The sequence below is a fragment of the Triticum aestivum genome, chromosome 2D (assembly GCF_018294505.1).
Source record: "Triticum aestivum cultivar Chinese Spring chromosome 2D, IWGSC CS RefSeq v2.1, whole genome shotgun sequence".
NCBI lineage: Eukaryota > Viridiplantae > Streptophyta > Magnoliopsida > Poales > Poaceae > Triticum > Triticum aestivum.
The window spans coordinates 409,149,517-409,170,963 of NC_057799.1; the positions used below are offsets into that span (position 1 = coordinate 409,149,517).

A 21,447-nucleotide genomic window follows, 5' to 3' on the forward strand; every position below is an offset into this window, starting at 1 on the left:
GGTGCGGATGGATACACTTATTTCAGAATGTCACCTACATTTCCATGTCACGAGCTTACTGGCTACATAAAAGTATGGATGATGATATCTCGATGGAAGATGAGAAGCGCTACCCAGATCATAAGCTGCGCATGGATTTACATTTCGTCCGAACAATTCAGGCATAATCTGCTCTTCATGGTAGCAATCTGATCGACCTTTTTTTGTGTGTGTGTGGCAAACTTGAGCCCAACAAGTCGACCATGGCTTCCCTTTCTCGGTGCCCTATGAATCTCTTCGGATAGAGGAGGACGATGACGCGCGTTTTGGGCAGCCCGGTGCTCCCAAAAATCAAAAGTGTACATGGAAATTTTTGAATTCCTGAGAAGCTTTATGAATGCACTTGTCTGGCAACTATGAACCTGCGACTGTGAAATGTTGTACGAAAAGACAGTGTGCATTGTTTTGCCGCAAATTTTCAGTGTAGGAAACGAAGAGGGCATAAAACAGTGTGCATGGTGTCTTCTAACGTGTCTATGTATATAGTTTTGCCTAAAATTTTCAGGTCCACATTTTATCAAATAATGCATGTTTGGGACTGCTCCACTCTATCAAAATCAGCTTCACTTCATCAAATCCACTTTGGAGCAGTTGCATATATGAGTTGCAGCTCCACAAAGAGCAATTTATCATATTTGGCTTCCAGGTAGCTCCAGCTTCAAGAATGAGAAATTTGATGGAAAGACTCTATCTGAATGAATGTCGTGGGGAAAAACAAAGGGGTATCCACTTACCTCGAGCGGAGCACCCCCTCAAGAGCTTCACAAAAAATAGTGAGTTGTACCCTAGATTCTATTTTTCTTGGAGTGGCATATTGTGGAGCTACCCTGTTTGGTTTGTAATTTCTAGAGCAGAGATGAATTTTAGGGAGTGGAGCAGTCCCAAACAGGCCGGTACATGCTTATAAAAACTGGGAGTTGTTCACATTTTATCATACCCGAAATCACAATCACCGTTTGTGATTTTGTAGAAGCAATGAGTTGCCCTTGATTTTAAACAGGAAAATCGCCCATTTTAAAATCAATTTTACCCAATTTTGGGTAAACTCCAAGTTGGAAGATGAAGACAACCCACCCAAAAAGCTCTCACAACGGAGCACCCTGAACTTTGAATATCTGAAAACCATTATTTACAGAAGAAGGCTATTTGGACCCACTCACATGTACGCTGGAATCGCCAAACAAAGAATTCTAGCATATTTATATATGAACTTACAATCGAGCTAACACATCATTTACAGCCAGCATTACAGAGAATTATTCTTTTGCATTACCACTATCCTTGTCAGCCAGGCTATGTTTTGTTGTTATAATTCCTTCTGCTCTCCTCTCGGTGACAATTCTTCATGAGTTGCCTGCAACAAATTTACATCTTGAACCGAACGACCACGCATGATATATCATCTTTACTGTCTCTTTTCACTGCTTCGGCGACTAATTGCTTGGCAGCTGTTTGTGGGTCCTTGTACCTTTTCACCACATCAACGGCTTCCTGATTGTTCATTACCTGGTTGACACAAACAAGTATAAGCATATATCAACCAATGTGCTACTCCCTCCGATCCAAATTAATTGTCGCAGCTTTAATAAAACTTTGTACTAAAGCTGCGACAGTTGATTTGGATCGGAGGGAGTACTAGGTTTTATCCCAGCAATCCACTATATCTATAACAAACCACACCTTCCAAACTCCATCGCTCGCAAGGACAACTAGCTCAGCAGTGTGATCGATATCTTCAACTTTCACATCAGGCTCTGATTTCAAAAGTGATTTTAGATTCCTGTCCCCAAACGCTCTGGACACGGCCAACTGACCACAGACTCTGGGAACATCTCCTGTAAATTACAGCATCATATTTCAGGCACAAACACAAAAACATATCTAGGCAATTATAGAAAAAAGACACTAATGCATAGAGTTAACAGGCTATTATATATAAAATCATGGAGTTAACTAGAAACAAGAGTGGATGCCACGCAAGCTGCACCAGTGTACGTCCTGGCCATTTTTGTCGTTTGTATTCTACTCTGCTGCCGCATTGCTGAGGCTGGCTCACCTAAAAAACTTCTGCCCTTGATGTGAACTACACTCATCTACTCCGTGATATCAATGCAATGTTTGAACAAAATTGGTGGTATCAATCAGCAACTGCTACATGGTGTACCGATGGCATTAAGATCCCATTTTTTTCACACGATCATGTTCTACATTTCCGTGGCTACCATTTACTCATTCACAACCTTTCAGCAGAAACCATGTTATCATTCTGCATCATTACCTTTTCATTCCAAGTTTTTTTTCAACACACATTTATGCTCTTCTTAGTAGTGTAGCGAGCTCTTCTGCAACTCGGACAGCAGATTGCCAGTAAGGCAGAAAGGATAGAGCGTGAGGAAGCAAACGAGTATATTTTTGTCGGTAGCTTTGTTCAGGACTAGCAGAAAAGATAGGCGAAATGGAGTAAGCGAGTATTTAATCAGTGTCTTTGTTCAGGACTTGTTAACGTTTAGCATAGGCTAAAAAAAATCCTTATCCAGATAGTCGGAAGTTCTGAGTCATGTTAGGGGTCTTAAGGTTGATTATATCCTTACAAAAGGATGGCTTGTACTTGACAATTTCAAGCAACAAAGAAATCTCCATCATCCCTATAGTTCACTCATTCCCAATATACTATGTATGTATCCCCTTTCAATTATTCCCACTACGTATGTCTCCCCTTTCAATACCTTGATCCTCTCCAAGCCATCCCGATGTGAATCAATGTCCACACACAATGCATGATACCATTAACATAAGAATTTTTGTAGCCACGGGTCAGATGCATCAAAATTACCTACTAGCTACTAATCGCAAATACAAGATAATATCAGTCACATCCTACTAAACAACTAAAGGTAATACTGTTCTAGCATTTAATGCCTCCTGCCCGCAACTGTCATTCTTTTCATAAGAAGACGTTGAGGCTAAACTTGCATATTTGTATTTATAGTCATCACTAGCGTCCATTCTCACGGCAATTATTGATTTTTATCAGAAGCATGCTATGGTGGTGGAAAAAGGCAACAACGATGAACATACTGATACTCTAATATTCCCTCCGTCCCATAATGTAAGACGTTATGTCTTACATTATGGGACGGAAAGAGTATACGTCAGAGCAGATATTTTGTTGGCCTTTCGTGCTAGGGCCTTGTGCCCTTGTGGAACTTACGTGAAAAATAATGCATAAGACTAGGGATGGTGAACTATTGCCACTTTCTCAAGAATGAATTGACAAGAGTTTCAAAAAGAAATTGAATCGACAAGGATGGATTTACAAGTGCTATAATAATATTATCAAATTCAGTGAAAACCTTAAAGTAGACGGAAAATAATTGCTGCATACGTGTAATAATATTGATTGTATTAGAATCACAATACTGAACACTTATACATCGTTTTATGTGATCCAAACGGGGCTTAGTATCCACTTGCTACAGTTGTGTATAAATTTTAAGAAGTAAAGCACTTCAACCATTTTCTGGATAATTTAAGATTAGCTAACTACTCCCTCCGTCCCACGATAGAAGATCTTTTTTCAAGCTATGTAAGCTTGAAAAACGATCTTCTATGGTGGGACGGAGGGAGTACATTACATCGCAGGTCAAAAAAATCATATAATTTAACAATAAAGAATGGCAAGAATATAGCAAGCATATCACTAATCTAAGCAGTATTCAGTAGCGGATACCTTTTTCATTTTGACATCACTAAAAACTTTTCACTAGTACAAAACATTTGAACTAATATTCTGAGTTTGCAGTATCCTGATATTCCAGAACAAGATTAGTGAATCAAATATCAGATGCACAACTGGATGCAAGCCTGTAACAATGATTTCAATCAAAAATAATAATGTTAGAATAGAAGACCCACCTGGCATATTTGAAACAAAACCACCCTTGTTTTCAATAGCTCCACGCTCTGCATTCGGGTCGTGGTCAATTGACATCTGTATGGCCTCACCTCCTTTCAGAAGAACAGCTCGCGAATCCCCAACATTAGCTACCCACAGCTTACTGCCGTTTATAAGGATGGCAGTTACAGCAGTGGAGCCACCTTGTCCCAAATCTGGAGTATGTGACAGAATAGCCTTGTCCGTCTTTTCATAAGCCTTTGTGATTGCTCTGTCCGGATGTGTCCAAAACTCTTCCTGAAATGACACAATTAAACTAAGATCACCAAAAATACTAGTGAATGGGCCATTGTTATTGAAACAGATGTCAAAAACTTGCCTCGTTCAAAATATTAGGAAACAAATTTTTCTGTAGGTATGCAGGAACAGTATCGCCTAAATGACCATCATAAATAGCAAAAAGACCAAGCTCGTTTCCTTTCACTTCAGCAAGTTCTGCGACATGAAAATCCTCCATCGGATGGTTTGTCTTTCCTCTTACAAGGCTAAACCCATAGCTAACCTTGACTTGGCCCTGACAGCCTTTCCCTTTACCAGAGGTGGCTGATGCATGGCCTGTCAACTATATTGAAACAGAACAGTCAGCAAGAGTAAATTAACCAGTATAGCTTCCAACCAATGCATTCGACGAGCTTCTAAAAAATTTTAGTTAAAAGTTTTGAGTATCAACAAATTTACTTCTGGGAAGACTATAAAAAGTATCTTAGAGCAGGTGAGGTGTAGTTCTTCTTTTTCCTTTTTGAAAGGAAACACAGAGCAGGTATAGTCCAGTCAACAACTAACGAAAATCATGTCATAAGAAGATGAGGGCTAGTTTAAAAAAAAAGATGAGGGCTGATGGGATTTTGTGTCCAATAAGTCAACTTTAGTCAATTAAAACATTACCACAAAGCATATGTCACCGGCAGTGAAATTTGTGCCATCTCAAAGACAGTGCAATTCGTGAAGAAAGTACAGCTTTGCTCTCTAGGAGCCACAAGCTCTAAATATCATCGTAGGAGTACTTAATTTCCCGAACTATCACATGATACAGACAACCTCACAGGAAAAATTCTATTCCATACGGAAAAAAAACATGCAATTATAACAAAGAAAATACTGGGATATGGAAGGAAACAAAACTTACCTCGGAGCAACCAGCACCGAAGCAGCAAAACCTGGCCATATCCCGTAAGCTCCCAACCAGTTCCAACCCGTGAACTAAAACAAGGTAGAGCAGCCGGAGGGAGAAGAAGAATACGAAGCCCCCGCCGCCAGCAAGACCCGTCTCGGGACACCACGGGGCTCGGCTTCGGTTACAACGGCCTCCCAAAACCGCGCCTCTTTCATGGAACTCTGCACCCTGATAGCAAGCAAAAAAGATAGCATGAGAATTCGGTCACATCAGATCCGGTGGCGTGGCCGGAAGCAGAATTAAAGAACCGCCACAGAAAAGAAGAAGGAAAAAAATCGTAGTTTTCTCCGGCGAAACGGATCGCCTCACCGATCGATCCAGCGGTGGACGAGCCCGGAGATTCGCAGGGGAGATGGAGGAGAGCTCGAAGCCTTGAGCGATGGAGGCGAAGGAGCTGAGCTGCTCTCGCTCAGGGTCAGGAGGGGCTCCGGTTTTGGGTATTTTTCCTTTCGTCAGGTTTGCGCGTGTGGACGAAGAAGTCTATGGGAGGGGCCTTTCCGGGGGTCAACACTCAGCAGGGTACAGACGGCGGGCCCACACTGACATAGACCTGGCTCATGCACCGGATCAATCAAGCCACACTCTCCAGGCGGAATCAACGGTGGCGATGCTTCCATCTGAAGACTGGGTGTGCGCAGAGGGGCTTTGCGTGAGGGGGGCGACAGGGGAGCAGAAACGGTCGTAAATGACGGGTCCAAGCGAGAAAATTCAGCTCCATACGCCGACGTGTGGGCCTGGAGGAGTGGGGCCGGGTCGTCATGTGCTGCTGTTCGGTGGAGGTAGGACACGGGCGCGGAAATTAAAGACTTCGGCGGAGGGAGCGGGGCTCGCCGGTTTGACTTGCCTGTCTAGGGGCCGAGACGAGACAAAACAAGCGTTTGGCTTCTCGGGGAACAGGGTCTATGGACCGGAGGCGGCCATCCGCGTGACGGATGCATGCTGTTGACGCTTCGGTTCTGTGGACCATGTTTTGTTCGGCGCTGTGGGAAATTTCATTCAGCAGCAGACGCAGGCGACGACTGGGAAACTACTGTAGACCGAGAGAATAATGAGGTGCACAATTGATTGCTTGTGCTTCAGTCCGTTACCCACTGGTTATAGTACTGTATGTGTGAAAAAAAAATCTCGTTTCTTCAAAATTAAAGTTAAGGAGCGTTTCCACTGCAGTTCAAAATGATTTTGACCCTTTTTCAAGCGAAAGCTCGAGTGAGTTTTTACGCAATTCGTAGATCTTATGCACGGCTTTTGCTCCCCGCAAAAAAAAAGAAGAAGAGAGGTTCTGAACCACCACCTGATTGTTTGCATTGGGGGTACATGCTGACTGCCGATGCTTTGGAGGTAAGTAGAAAATGTGCCGAATATGCCTAAATTAACTTTGTTCAAAGGAGAGTCCCTCTGGGCATTGTTTAAAAGAGGCTTTGGAAAATACTACGAAGGCTCTATTCACAGAAATACTTTTAGGTGAGAAGCCGGCATAGTTGCTGGGATTCTCACTCATCAGTAAGGTTGGCAGTTGTTGTCAGCAGAACTCAATCGGTATTCGTCTGTGTTTCTTTTGAGTAAACATATTTATATGCTCCATTACATTACATGGCATGGCATGAGGTTCTTTGCCAAATTTATGAGAGGACCAGATTAAAAGAAGCCAGGAAAAAGAAAAGTCCACTTCGTCCGTCCGTCCACCATTCCAGGCCGTGCCTGGGCTTGGGCTTGGGCTTGGGCTCCAAACAAATGACCAGCAGGCCCGCACAACAAACTTGCACGCCCACCCACACCGGGCCACTTTTTTTCTTCACAGTTGGGCCTGGGCCACTTTCCTATCGGGCCATGCAACCCAACTGTGGGAGCTGATAACTTGTCTCTCGAAACCTGCAGATGACTATCCCAAGAATCCCACAGCGGGGGCACGTCATGAGGTAGCTGTAGATGAGCACCAGGTCCACGTCCGGCAAATTGCGCGCGGGGGACGCGGCCGAAGCCGTCGCGCTCGCCCGCGCCCACGAGAGACTTTGCGCGCCCACACCCCATGCCGGAGCCCACGGGGAGGCGACGGCGACGGCGACGGCGCGGCGCCCCCCGAGTGCAAGTGGCATCCACGCCCACACCACCAGCAAGCAAGCAACAACAACGATCCCCTTCAGATCGCCCCGGCAAATTACACACGCGCCACCGTGCGCGCGGTGCGCACGGACGGCGGGCGCTCGCGCGGAGGGGCCGTTTGCTCGGAGGGCGAGTCTTCTGTTTGGGCCCGCCGGGTGCGAGGAGGGCCGCCGCGTGGCATGCCGCGACCGATCGTGTGGCTCTCCTATCGTCCACGCCACACAAGAATATATTCGTCTCTCGTTACAGGATGGATGGTGCAGCGCACCCATGCACGGCATGCACCCACACACACCCATGCGAAAGGTTCCGCGGCTTTTCCGCCTCTTGGCTCAGTGCGTGTCGCTTGATCCAGATTACTCCTTTTCTGTAACAAAGGAGAAGCACCCAATGATTCATCATGCTATCATGTGTGCAAAGTTTTTGTTCACTGTTGGAACGTGTGGTATTTCCACTTTTGAATACGTTTTTGACGAGCTTTTAAAACTTTATAAATTTTATAAATGTCCAAACTTAATAGGAACTAACGAAAAAATCGCAAGTTTCAAAAACTAACACTTAAAACCTGGCGTGCCTTCGTGCCGAGGGAGGCCAAGTTTGCTACATCGTTGTCGTCTCTCATTTGTGCATATTTCACGTCTTCTTTTTCTTCTATGTTGTAATGCAAAAACACGGCATTTAGCAACGGTAGGCAAATGTTGCATTTGGCAAGGACTATTCGGCCTCGCGGAAAAAAATGGACTATTTGCACGCTTCATCAAAGAACCCAATTCCTACGTCAAAGAAATTTTGAACCGACATCATATATACCGTATATACGAACATAGTAGCTTGTTGTATACTTATATGCCACACACAACAAGGAACTATCTTGTGAGAAGCGCGGGAGGGCAACAGATCATGCTCCTTCCGTAAAGAAATATATGAGCGTTTGGATCACTTTAGTATATATGATGGCTCTATGTACAATTTATGGCTCTATGTACTTTCCTTGCTAGCAAAAAGAAGAATAACATATTAAATTTCCATTCCCCTGCCCAAAGGTTACCAAACAGGTTCTGAGTGTCTTGCTCGAACTTTTACAAGATGCTCCGAGATTTTAGATGTTACCTCTCTTTTGTGTTTACGGTATGTTTTATTTATGTATAATAATCAATATATCGATTACTTCGTCACATTTTTTGTGACGAGAACTTACTTTATTGATATAAATGTCCTTTTCATAATTGCATCAGAAGTTGACTATGAGAAATAGACATCAGTTGGTAATCCTTTACCTAAGCATCCACCCAAGCTAGGAAATTCTTCCAGCTCAAAAAGTAAAATAGCAAATTCTCATTATAAAAAGTGGTTGCCAACATTTTTCCTCTCTCTTTCATTGATGGTTGGGCTTACTCTATTTTTGGGTAGCCAATATTGAGATTTGTTGATATCCTCGGCGTCACCAAACATAACGGCAACTTTTTAAACTTCGCTAGCTTCACAGGTGGATGCCTTGGTGCAAATAGTATATTTTCTTTCTTTCTTCCATATCTGTCACACAAAGCCACACATGTTAGATAAGGTGTCGGTGCAAGGCAGAGAAAAATATAGCATGGTGGCACCTTGGCGCACCAATTCAAGGTTGCTAGGCACACATATAGGAGCCTCGAGAGCAAAATGATGGAAGCTCCCATGCCATTGACAACAGTCTAGGCTGGAGGAAGCGGACATGGGTCGTCACATATTGATATCATCGACTGCCATTGTGAAGAGCAACAGGAAGAAACGACAAAGAATGAGTTGTATATTTTGTTTGATGGGTGGTGGGTGGGGGGGGGGGGTATTCGGCGGCTTGTAGGAAATATAGCTTATTTACTCCGAGATTTGAGAGAATCGGTAGAAAAAATAACGATATGGCATGGTCGTTTAATTTGGGGAAAATAATTTGTATTTGTGTGGGTAATTTTCTGTCCCTGTGCCAGTCCTGTTATTGAATGAATTTTCAAATCGATATCACCTAAAAAAACGTCGTATATTTTGATACAATATTAAAATGAAAAGCTTAATATTGGGCGCGTCTGGTGGATGCAGTCGGCCCGGATGTCATCTGGAATCTTTCATGCTCATCAGTTGATCTTTCGCGAGGAAACAAGATGGGTACAAATACTAGGAGGAATATTATCGGGGGTGAGAGGAGAATGGTCAGGTCACCAAGATAAATGGAGGAGCGGAAAGGTTAGATCAAATCCAGCCAAGCAATCCCGATATCCTCAACCTCCCCCTCCATTGGACCAGAAGCGCACGGCCGAGACCCGCCGCAACAGCGCCAGGCACCAAACAAAAAAACCAATCACTCCAGAAAGTTACGCAGAAAGAAAAGAGGAGGGGAAACAAACCACTCCTCTGGCTCGTGCGGCTCACTCCGAGGCCAAGGACGCCAGAGCAGAAAAAGAAAAATCGCCTGACCCAATCCAATCCAGCGCAGCGCAGCTCGGCTCCACTGTTCCCGGGATTCTTCCGAGCCTGAGCTGCCCGGTTCTTGATCGGCTCCATGGTCTCTCCGACGTGTTCTTGATCCGAGGAGTGGGGGTCGGGGGTTTGTTTCTTGGATAGGAGGTGGTGGTTCTTGGACAGGAGGGGATAGGGTTGTGGGTTGGCCGGCCATGTCGGTCTCGTCCTCGTCTATGTGCGGCGGGGACGCCGGGATGAAGTGCGTGGTCTGGTTCCGGAGGGACCTCAGGGTGGAGGACAACCCGGCGCTGGCGGCGGCGGCGCGCACCGCCGGGGAGGTGGTGCCGGCGTACGTGTGGTCGCCGGAGGAGGACGGCCCCTACTTCCCCGGCCGCGTGTCGCGGTGGTGGCTCAGCCAGAGCCTCAAGCACCTGGAGGCCTCGCTCCACCGCCTCGGCGCCGCCAAGCTCGTCACCCGGAGGTCGGCCGACTCCGTCGCCGCGCTGCTCCAGCTCGTCCGCGACACCGGCGCCACGCACCTCTTCTTCAACCATCTCTACGGTTTGCTTCCTTTCGGTTCAAAATTGAAATATGCCTTGCTTGTGTTTGCTCGTGCGCGTGTTTTCTAAACAACACAGGCAATACTACTCTTGTCGGCCGAGATCTCCTTCTCTTTGTAGATGTCGATGATCCAAATCTGTGGTTTATGAACGCTATTTTGCTTCAACTTATTTACCTTGGCTAGATGAAACGAAGCAGCATCTTTTATTTGTTATTCTTACTTATTTTGGGGCTTGCATCTGATTTGCTCAGGTTGAACCAGATCTATTATACTACTACAGTAGTCCTATGTTATCATGTCATATCACATCCCAATTTATTATGCTTTCCGGTGATATGGTACAACTCATGGCAAGTCAATTGGAGTAGCGAGTCCCAATTTAGCAATCTTGCGTTTACGCTTTCCATATTAACTAGGTATAAACTATGAACATTTCCAGCAACTCCGGCCTTAATTGCCAACAGTTCTTGATGCCACCAACCAATCAAATCAATTTTTTCCTTTTGAGGGTACACCAACCTACCAATTCAACGAGGCAGTAACCGTATCTAGCTATATTCTCCGTTTAGGCACTTGCACTTTCTGCTACAGTCTCAGTTAATTGCTTGTGCTGAGACTCCTCATCCATTATCTAACTCAACAATCAGTCAATCACTGTGTCTTGGCCATCTTTTCAGACCCGATCTCGCTGGTCAGGGACCACCGGCTCAAGGAGACGCTGACGGCAGAGGGCATCGTCGTGCAGTCTTTCAATGCTGACCTGCTGTATGATCCATGGGAGGTCAACGATGATAAAGGCCAACCGTTCAACATGTTCATGCCGTTCTGGAACAGGTGCCTCAGCATGCCGTATGATCCCCTCGCGCCACTGCTGCCCCCTAAGAGAATCAATTCAGGTGCCTGCTCAGTTATAACCATGATACTATATTTTTATAACCATAATAAGCAGACAAAGTGATAGACTTATTCTACAGAATAAAAATGTTCAACCTTCTGTGTTTAAAGCATATCTCGTATTTTTATTCTAACAAGCACTGCACCACAAGTTGATATTGGAATGTGTTCTTCAGTTGATTCACTTGCAAAAAATATATTCAACAGGTGACCTATCGATGTGCCCATCAGACGATCTGATCTTCGAGGATGAGTCAGAGAGGGGAAGCAATGCGCTTCTGGCACGGGCATGGTCACCAGGCTGGCAGAACGCAGATAAGGCGCTCAGTGCCTTCCTGAACGGCCCTTTGATCGACTACTCGGTGAACCGCAAGAAGGCGGACAGCGCAAACACCTCCCTCCTTTCACCTTACCTGCATTTTGGTGAGCTGAGTGTGCGCAAGGTTTTCCACCTTGTTCGAATGAAGCAACTCGTGTGGAGCAATGAGGGCAACCATGCAGCTGAGGAGAGCTGCACTCTGTTCCTCCGATCGGTCGGTCTCCGGGAGTACTCGCGATATCTTTGCTTCAACCATCCATGCAGCCATGAGAAGCCCCTCCTTGCACACCTCAGGTTCTTCCCTTGGGTGGTCGACGAAAGCACCTTCAAGTTTTGGCGCCAGGGACGGACTGGCTACCCTCTTGTTGATGCTGGCATGAGGGAGTTGTGGGCGACTGGGTGGCTGCATGATCGGATACGTGTGGTGGTTTCAAGTTTTTTCGTCAAGGTCCTTCAACTACCATGGCGATGGGGGATGAAGTATTTTTGGGACACTTTACTGGATGCTGATCTTGAGAGTGATGCGCTTGGTTGGCAGTACATCTCTGGCTCTCTCCCTGATAGCCGGGAGCTCGACCACATTGACAACCCTCAGGTACGTGCAACTACTAATTTCTTTAGAAAAAAATGAGACAACTTGGTGATGACGAATAGTACTGAGTACTGATGCTTTCTCATGTGAATCTTTATGAATTATGTCAGCTCGAAGGCTACAAGTTTGATCCACATGGGGAATATGTCCGACGGTGGCTTCCTGAACTTGCAAGGCTGCCAACAGAATGGATACACCACCCATGGGATGCGCCTGCGTCTGTGCTGCAAGCTGCAGGAGTTGAGTTAGGCTCCAACTATCCTCTCCCCATAGTTGAGCTAGATACAGCGCAAGTCAGGCTGCAAGAAGCCCTGTCAGAAATGTGGCAACTTGAGGCAGCATCCAGGGCCGCAATGGACACTGGAATGGAGGAAGGCCTGGGCGACTCCTCAGAGGTGCCACCAATCGAATTTCCCCAAGATTTGCAGATGGAAGTCCACTGGGAACCAGCCCGGGTAGCGCCCAATGTGCTCACAACTGCACAGAGACGCCAGGATCAGATGGTGCCTACCATGACAACTTCACTCAACAGGGTTGAAACAGAAATTTCTGCTGATTTGGGGAATAGCGTGGATAGTAGAGCAGAGGTGCCGTTCCGCATGCATTTTGAGCCACGGACTGAGAGGGAGGAAATGATTCAAAGCACGGGCAATGCAGCTGGAACTAATGGCATTCACCATCACAATAACTTTCAGCAACCTCAGCACCGTATGAGAAATATTTTTGCGCCATCTGTATCTGAAGCGTCAAGTAGCTGGACCGGGAGAGATGGTGGCGTGGTCCCAGTTTGGTCGCCTCCTGCAGCATCAGGCCATTCCCAAACTTATGGAGCTGATGAAGCTGATGTTTCTAGTAGGAGTTATTTGGATAGGCATCCTCAGTCGCACCGGATAATGAACTGGCATCAGCTATCACAGTCATTGTAAGTCACACACATTAGCTCATTCTTCTCGGTAAACTGCATTGATGTTGCCTTTGCATTGCAATTTTGTAAGTTCTGCAGGATAGTATGAGAGATTACGTTAGTGGTACTTTATGCCAGCAAAGTGTCTCTCCGCAAAAAAAAAAGCCTCTAAAAATAGTGTTTTGTATGTGAAGGGGCATAAGGGCTAAAATCACGCGTATTTATCTGGAGGCACTACCCATGAGTGTATCAAATTTCGTATGAACCAAATGTTTTTTTAAGATAACGAGTCTAGCTGCTAGAGTGCCATACAATCTGATACAGTTTCAATTCCTAGATCAGTTGAAATAGGAGGAACAACCTATTTATTTTACCTCGGTTTGCACATGTTTTTTCAGTTTATTGTGTTTGTGGAATTGGAACTGAAACCTTATCTGGGACTCATACTACACATCGCCCCCAAACATCGATTCTGCATTTAGCAACGAGTTACTATCTTCAGTTGTTTGGCTGATCCTTATAGCCAACTCATGTGAATGAATGCTAACTACTAGCTTTTTCTCCCCGTCTTCTTTTTTTGCGAATGAATGCTAACTAGCTGTTCTTACAAAAATGTAGCATCGTTACATTGCTGTTTGCATACCGACATGCATGGCTGTCACCCATATACGATCTGATACATGAAGAATGGTTAATTTCAGGACAACAGGCAGGGACGTGGAGAACTCCGTGCAGCCAAATTTCATCGGTTAGAGTTTTCCGGACGCAGAATGGAGATTCACAGACCTGGGATGTATAGTCGGAGGAGCGTGCAAGGAGGCGTCTTCGTGGGAGTGATAATAGCTATGTAAATCTAATCCTCTAGAACCTGCAAGGATATATACGTTATATATAGCTTTGCTAGAGTTGGTCGAAAAAGGATGTGTAATTGATCATCAGACAATTGAGGGTTTCCTAGTGGGGGATGCTTATATTTTTTTTGTAGGGGTTGTGTTATATGTCTATAGCTGCAAACTCCCCTGTGTGATTGGCAATCTTTGGTTACTCCTGGACGGTTTTGTGCAATCAGAATGTATATATTGACCTTACCTGCTGCTGCTATCACTAACTGTGTGATGTGGATTGTGTTTCTTACGGTAGGCGCGACGGCAATTTTGATAATGTGAAACGAACAGGGCACCATAAGGACGTGCGATCGGCGATGAATATATACGGTGGAGAATGCACGCAGCATATGTGCGAGGACTAAGGCCCTGTTCGGTAATGGTCTGGAATCTGCGGAGCGGGTAAATGGCAACTCCATCATTTTGACCTACAGCTCAGCTCCGCTCACAGCCCCTAAGATCACGAGATGCCCCACTAAGTATTGCTACCTTTGGAGCCAGGACCACTGCAAGTTTAAGCCCTAGCCGCCCCCAATAAATAGAGCAGAAAGCGGCGTTGCTTTCATACAGATTGACATGTACTTCCTCCGTCCCATAATATAGGATGTCCCATAATATAGGATATTATTACATCAACATATTATAAACGAACCTGAGAGGCCCATTGATTGCAATTGGCACAAAGTAGCAAATTGTCCCCTCAACAAAAATGAGACGTACATTTCCTACGAATATTTTTTGCATCCACATAACTGGAGAAACACATGGGATACATGAATTCAAAAGTAACCTCAATAGCCAAACTCCCTAAATCAATTCAACCATCATAAGTCAAGCATACACCATATTGTAATTCTAACTGGACATATGATTCCAAGCCTTGAAGGGCACTGCTAGCACATCAGATGGCTAAATCTAGTCCATAAAAATCTCAAATTAGAATCAACATACAGAACCCAATGCATTGTTACATTCCTTCGTAAGAATGTCGGTGGGAAGTATAGTCGAGCGTACTTTATGACTTGCGCCTTATTTCATCATCACTGGAGCAAGGTTCCATTTTCCGCTGTACACTAGAACCACAAAAAATCTGGCTTTCCTCAGGTTCATACTCACAATCTCTGAGATTAACAATTTCCCATGGAGGTGGTGAAATAGCTGTGTACATACAACAGTAAACTTGCATGCTCCAAAGAAAGAGAAAAGAAAAACAACAGGGAAAATCAACCTAAACTCTTCGCACCAAGGCCCTCGTAAAACAAGATGTATCCATGATCTGTGTTGCCTGAGTATTCGTGCGAAGAACCGAAGAATGTTTGCAGGGTTGACTCTTCAACCATCTCCACGTTTTCATCATCGAAGAACAACCAGTGGTTGTGGCTTTTTACGAGGCTTACATAATGGCCATGATTGGGGCCGCTTCCAACATGGACCACCACAGCAAAGAGAGAGTATTCAGTATCCACATCATCAGATGTACTGCTGATCTTCAGCTCCATGGGGAAGACAACCCGATACGAAAGCTTCTTATACCGCCCAAGCTGCTCAATGTACTTAAAGCGCTTTAGGTGGATCACCAATATATGGGGAGCCTTCTTGATCTTCATTCTCTTCTGTGCTTCTTGCAAACTGGAACAAGGCAAATTAAGTTAAACTGATGTTTCCTCCCATGGTAGCTACAAAAATTATTTCTTTCCATTTCAGCCAAAATGTGTTCTGATACAAGGATGAAGAAAAGAGATCGTTAAGGGCTTTATGATGTTTGCCCGCATATAAGAAGAAAAGGAGATTACTTGGGGCTTTATGATGTTGCCCACATATACCAGAAAAATGGGTACTCAAGGCATGAAATGGAGATGGCTAGTAGAAACACAAACCAATAATAGGTCAAAGCAAACCATACTATATGATGAGAACAAGAAAAACAGTACTAGAAGGCAAATATGGTACAGTAATAACCTGCAACATTTGTCACAGAAGAATTTGTCCTCGGCATTTAAAGTCTCAGTGGAGCTGAAATTTTTCAGGCAGCTTGTAATGGAACTATTCTGCTCGATGTCAACACTCAGATCAAAAAACGTTTCGTCCCTTGCAGTTACTGTCTCACATCTTAAGCATTTGGTTTCATTGGTCAGTATGCCCTGTGTAGGTTGTAATAAAAAATATATAAAGATAACAACAAATAGGATCTTGAAGAAAGGAAACTAGGTAACATTGTCCAAGTCATTTCTGATAAGTTCAGTCACCTGGAAATTCTTATGGACCAAGGTAACAGGTGGTTCTTTTTTAACTCCATTGGCCAAAGGTTGAACTGGCCCATTTGGAACTTTTTCAGGAGATGATGATTGGGGTGAGTCCTTCGCAGCACTGGACTCTTTCTCCAGAATATCAACAAGCTCATTCAACAGAAAATTTAAGAACTCATGAGCATCCTACAGAAATATCATGAACAAATATGTTACTCAAGATACGTACAAGTAATGCTTTCTCGATTGTACCAATAACTACTTGGAAGGTTATTCCTAAGAGACTGTTTTACAAAGGTGGAATGGTTAAACAAACGCATAATAGCAGATAAAAGCACATGCCTGAGAAGACAAACACTACTACATATAACATGGCTGAGTTTGCCGTGTGAAATATCACAGAATATTGTTTAAAACGCAACCCTCAGTCCATCACTTGGATAAGTCACTGCAACATTTAGCACTGTATATTTACAAAGGCTGCCTTAAGTTGCATCAATAAGATCATCATGAGGATATCATGGCACAACCACTGAGATGTACTGCTATAATATGTATCGAATTACCTGGTGCATGTAGCTGCGAAATAATTCATTTTGTTTCTTCACTCTTTGGACAAAACGTTTTGGAGCAATAACGCCTGTCTTTTTCTTTGATTGACTTACCTGCATGAAATATTATGAGATGTCATACTTTCAGGAAATATTATAAGCTTTCATTAATTCAGTACAAACGGAAATATCCTGCCACAAGTTCCATATCACATAAAACATACAGAAAAGACTATGCAGCAACGATGATACACATGGATGGAGAGTAATAATGAATAGGTGATTAAGACACCTTGCCATCATTGATATACAACTTCATATAACAAACATTATATATATGTTGGTCACTAGGTGTTCATCATCCTAAGGAAGATATCCAATAACTCGAGAATGAGAAGCCAAAATGGTAATATAGATCTGCTGACAGCAATCACCATTGAAGGCAGAATATTGTGTGGATTCATTTTTCAAACCCCCATCAATAATGATAGAACATGGCCAAAGCACTATACAATTCCAAGTCAATTTGCAAAGCAACAACATGCTCATTGCGCAAACACAATTACATATCACTAGGTTAAGATCTCTACTTTACCTGCATGAAAAGATCTGCCAAACAAGTCAAAAGATTTTCCTCTGCATCTCCCGGATTTTTATTATTCATATAATATTCCAGTAGCTGCTCCCTGAATGGAGTGCAAAAATAAAGTGCCTGAAACAAAAGTATGGGTAAGGTTCATGAAATAATGCACTTATCATATGTGTTAGAACAGACGATTACAAAGCACGGCAAACAACTATCTGGTAATAACAGGATATGAGCAAAACATTTGTCACAAAGAAAGAACAGAACATAACTAAACTGGACAAAATATGGCATAAGAATTGATAACATCAGTAGATTGCGAAATGTACAAACCTACATGAAAAGCTAAGACCTAAGATAGCACATCATGAAAGTTCATCCAAGCCAGAAAACGCCACTCCTATATCATAGCTACATCATTGTGCAAATTGGCAGCTAAAAGGTATATAGTGTATAAGTGAATAGAGAATACACAAAAAGGATTTATTTCACAAGCATGAAAAGTATTGTTGTATTTAACAAAACTAAAACAATCTCAGGAAAAAAAGAGTTACTCCTAGATCTTCTCTATGTCATGGGGAATATGGGATAGTGATAGCTAAACAATATATATAGTCTAGCATGCCTGCATATCCACAATATGCACCAAATCGCATCTTACTATTTTACACTGAACCTGGACCTTCTCCCAGTGATGAGAAGTACTCCCTCCGTTTCAAATTATAAGATGTTTTGGATATTTTAATATGGACTACATACATAATAAAATGAGTGAACAAACACACTAAAACACGTCTAAATACATCCGATTTAGAAAAAAGTTAGAACATCTTATATTAGTGAACGGAGGGAGTAACTTTCAGTGTAATCATGGTGGAGCAGAATTATATAAACAAGGTGAGAGACCACATTGGTGAACAACTGCTTGGCGTGTGTGTAATGAGCGTGCAACCTTACATGAGACACAACAAGGGTTTGGCAGGAATTTAGAATGGATAGTAATCTCTCAACGATTTCTCAAGTTACCTTCTTTTAGTTAAGATAGCTTTCTTAGGGGCTAAGCCAACTGACCAATGAAAGGGATAACATGTTGACGCTCTATTAGGAGCTTGGGCTAGAGATAGACAAGTTACCAAGGCAAATCATCAAAATAGAATGACAAACAACCCAGTGGACGCTCTTAATTAGAAGTAGATAAACAGAGGCATATTGACACGCCTCTAACTTGCAAGCAATCTTGCTGAAAGGCATTTAATCTTCGTAAAAAGGTGTGTTTCAGATAAATGCATCAATTTCTGATATTGAACCGGCACACTTAAATCTATTTCGGATATACAGTGTTTAATTCGGAAGATTTTGGAGGTATCAATGTATTCGTAAAAGGCAAGCTTGTAACGGTATTCCAAACGGTAGGATGTTGTTACTATACCTGGCTGTAATAAATTCTTAAACATGCTAACGACATACTATGTGAATACACAGTGCAATCATAACCAAACATCCATGTGTCACATGACTCATAACAGTTTGGTAGCTGCATCGTCGAAAAATTCCACCCATATCAACATATATATTTCACATTATACCCACACGGCGCTGAATCTAATGAGCATCTACTATGCCAATATAACAAGGAGCATATTCAACCCAACCGCAAGCAAACAAAGGCGCCTCAGCGGCTATCGAACTGCCACCTAGTGCAACCATTTACACATGTATACTGCAAAGATTACCGCTTAGCATGCAAGGCGCAACAAATCTATAAGCTACAAGTTCCCGGGATAGGATATGAAGACCTGGAGTACACTGTTGCAGTAGCAGGTGTTGCCGAAGTTCTCGAGGCCGAAGTAGCGCTCGCCTTCAGGGAACTGGTCGCCGAGGGCCTTCTCGAGCTTGGAGCCGCTGGCTCCCATGACCATCCACCGGTCCCACCACCCGGTGGCGGCTCCGGTGAGGTACCGGAAACCTGACCCGAGCCCGGAGCGGCTCCTCTCGGCCGCCGAGGAGGCCAGGGCGGATCTAGATGGTGCGCGCACGGGGAATTTGTGGAGGTTAGCTTGGGATTGAGCAATCACTGTATGCACAAGAGCTCATACCTCAAAAACCGATGTCCAATATGCAGGCGGGGGTGGAGTCAGCGGCGACGCGATGGGGTAGAACGAGGACGGCGATGGAGGCGAAGCGCGTGAGAGGCGAAGGAGTTGGGGGGTGTGAGGCGCCGGCGGTGAAGCTTAGCTCGGCACGGCGGCAGCTCTAGGGCACGGCGGCGGTGGAGTACGGGAGAAGATTTTAGAAACTCGTTGGGTTTGGATTGGAACTGGAATGGAGCTTGGGTAGGTCAGAGTATGAGAGCAGCGTGAGGGGAGGAGTGGATCGGGAAGGAAGAGGAAAGGTACGGGATGGTGGGGAGGAAAAAGTCTGGCTGCGGAGTGGAAGATGTGTTTTGATGGTTCAGATCGTTCCCTGGCGTGACGATTGGTAGTAGACGATGGGCAGAGATTTGACCGCCTCAGGATAAACACAAAGTAGTACTCCCGAGAGTGGAGTTTTGGAGCCGGGTGTATTGGAGGACCTTATTTTAAATACTTTAAAATCACAATTAAAGTTTTAAAAAATTCCAAAAGGAATTCTACGTATTCATATGGATGTATATTACACATGTGTAAAATTTGGTGATGAAATAAGTAAACATGTGAGCTATACAAAAATGACAAAACGGTGATTTCCATATACTGAATAATTCATGCATTATTCATCTTTCCAAAATCACAATTTTGTCATTTTTGTTGAACTCACATGGTTATTTATTTCAGCATCAAAATTTGCACATGTGTGATATACATCCACATAAACATGCTGATTTATTTTCAGAATGTTGAAATAGCATTTTGGCACCATTCAATGGTTCCAGTGCACCCATCTTCCAAAGTGACATTTTATCCCTCTGTATCCTACATATATACCTAAATAGTATATCCCTACTATTTTTCTTATCCCCAAAGCCAGACCTTTTCCTTTCCACCGTCGCGTACCTTTCCTCTTCCTTCCCGGTCCACTCCCTCCCCCCCCCCCCCCCCGACATGGCCATGGATCATCTCCGCTTTCCAAGGATGAAGAAGACTTAAGAAACGAATATATTGATAATCTCCGGGGTCCATGGCCTCGCTACGTTGGAACAGGTGAGGAAGAAGCAAGGTGCACGGGTCAATAATCTCCGGGAGGGTGATGCCAATACACGCTTCTTTTGTATCTGAGTGAATTCCAAACGGAGAAAAAAATCATTCTTAGGCTCAAACATAATAATGGTTGGGTCACTTCCCGTGAACAAAAGGCTCATATCATTCATGATCATTGTAGTACAGTCGTGAAGAAGGATGGCCCTTGGTCCACTACTCTCAACTGGGACGCGCTTAAAATCAATGCTGGAAACCTTCAGGGCCTTGATGCGCCCATCTCTGAGGCCCCGAGGTCAAAGCCGCTATCCATCAACTCCCATCCCACAAGGCTTTGAGTCCGGATGGCTTCACCGTGGAGTTCTTCAAAACTTGTTGGGAGATCATTAGGGATGATGTGATGAATGTCATTAGGCGGTTCTCCGATCTGCAAGCCGCCCACTTGCAATGGCTTAACTCGGCTAATGTGGTCCTTCTGCCCAATAAGATGGCGTCGAGGGACATTCTTGACTTCCATTCGATTAGCCTCATCCATGCTTTTGGCTAAGATCTTAGCTAAGGTGTTAGCCAACAGACTCGCCTCTCATATGGACTCTCTTGTTTCAAATGCCCAAAGTGCCTTCATCAAGACTAGAAGCATTCATGGCAATTCTATGTTCATCCGCAACTATGCACGATGGCTGCACTGGCGAAAGAAGTCGGCTCTATTGTTCAAGCTCAACATAAAAAAAGCCTTCGACTCGGTGCAGTGAGATTACATCCTCAACCTCCTTCAGCGAAGGGTTTTTCCTTCTAGGTTCTGGAACTGGGTCACTGCCTTACCGAGCACGGCCACTTTGAGGGTGTTTCTCAACGGGATCCCCCGCGTGACCCGGTCAAGCATGGGAGGGGTTTGCTGTAGGGGGGCCCGCTTTCCCCTCTCCTCTTTGTCCTCACGATCGACCCCACGCAGAACATCCTTGCCTCGGCCACCGACCACGACATCCTTCATTGTCTCCTTGGGAAGGGGACCGCCTTTCGGACTTCACTGTATGC

The 21,447-nt window shown here is 44.3% G+C and overlaps 3 protein-coding genes across 3 annotated transcripts; 1 reads left to right on the plus strand and 2 right to left on the minus strand.

The window, feature by feature from the left end:
• Positions 1-1,107: 1,107 nt before the first annotated feature.
• On the minus strand, positions 1,108-5,744 carry LOC123053472 (probable protein phosphatase 2C 41). Its single transcript, XM_044476948.1, has 6 exons — positions 5,478-5,744; positions 5,121-5,336; positions 4,314-4,556; positions 3,955-4,231; positions 1,720-1,874; positions 1,108-1,545 (listed from the first exon to the last, which is right to left on the minus strand). The coding sequence occupies exons 2-6, from the start codon at positions 5,157-5,159 to the stop codon at positions 1,405-1,407; spliced, it is 855 nt and encodes a 284-aa protein (XP_044332883.1). The 5' UTR covers positions 5,160-5,336; positions 5,478-5,744; the 3' UTR covers positions 1,108-1,404.
• Positions 5,745-9,472: 3,728 nt separating this feature from the next.
• LOC123053473 (cryptochrome-1) lies at positions 9,473-14,060 on the plus strand. Its single transcript, XM_044476950.1, has 5 exons — positions 9,473-10,262; positions 10,941-11,159; positions 11,365-12,071; positions 12,179-12,990; positions 13,674-14,060. The coding sequence occupies exons 1-5, from the start codon at positions 9,914-9,916 to the stop codon at positions 13,723-13,725; spliced, it is 2,139 nt and encodes a 712-aa protein (XP_044332885.1). The 5' UTR covers positions 9,473-9,913; the 3' UTR covers positions 13,726-14,060.
• Positions 14,061-14,930: 870 nt separating this feature from the next.
• On the minus strand, positions 14,931-19,685 carry LOC123053474 (ubiquitin carboxyl-terminal hydrolase 4). The gene is made up of 7 exons (XM_044476951.1): positions 19,336-19,685; positions 19,036-19,258; positions 17,249-17,365; positions 16,669-16,767; positions 16,103-16,288; positions 15,816-15,997; positions 14,931-15,485 (listed from the first exon to the last, which is right to left on the minus strand). Exons 2-7 carry the CDS (start codon positions 19,156-19,158, stop codon positions 15,080-15,082), a joined length of 1,113 nt encoding a protein of 370 aa, XP_044332886.1. The 5' UTR covers positions 19,159-19,258; positions 19,336-19,685; the 3' UTR covers positions 14,931-15,079.
• Between the last annotated feature and the right edge of the window lie 1,762 nt (positions 19,686-21,447).

What these genes read in the sequence shown, in the direction of transcription:
- LOC123053474 (XM_044476951.1), bottom strand. Translation starts at nt 19,158, where the DNA reads ATGGTCATGGGAGCCAGCGGCTCCAAGCTCGAGAAGGCCCTCGGCGAC. An exon ending in TTCGCAGCTACATGCACCAG is followed by an intron (nt 16,289 to 16,668) that starts GTAATTCGATAC and finishes ATATTTCTGTAG; the next exon opens with GATGCTCATGAGTTCTTAAA. An exon ending in TTCTGTGACAAATGTTGCAG is followed by an intron (nt 15,486 to 15,815) that starts GTTATTACTGTA and finishes GCCTTGTTCCAG; the next exon opens with TTTGCAAGAAGCACAGAAGA.
- LOC123053472 (XM_044476948.1), bottom strand. Translation starts at nt 5,159, where the DNA reads ATGGCCAGGTTTTGCTGCTTCGGTGCTGGTTGCTCCGAG. An exon ending in TTCCTAATATTTTGAACGAG is followed by an intron (nt 4,232 to 4,313) that starts GCAAGTTTTTGA and finishes GTGTCATTTCAG; the next exon opens with GAAGAGTTTTGGACACATCC. An exon ending in TTTTGTTTCAAATATGCCAG is followed by an intron (nt 1,875 to 3,954) that starts GTGGGTCTTCTA and finishes TGTAATTTACAG; the next exon opens with GAGATGTTCCCAGAGTCTGT.
- LOC123053473 (XM_044476950.1), top strand. Translation starts at nt 9,914, where the DNA reads ATGTCGGTCTCGTCCTCGTCTATGTGCGGCGGGGACGCCGGGATGAAG. An exon ending in CTTCTTCAACCATCTCTACG is followed by an intron (nt 10,263 to 10,940) that starts GTTTGCTTCCTT and finishes CCATCTTTTCAG; the next exon opens with ACCCGATCTCGCTGGTCAGG. An exon ending in CATCAGCTATCACAGTCATT is followed by an intron (nt 12,991 to 13,673) that starts GTAAGTCACACA and finishes GGTTAATTTCAG; the next exon opens with GACAACAGGCAGGGACGTGG.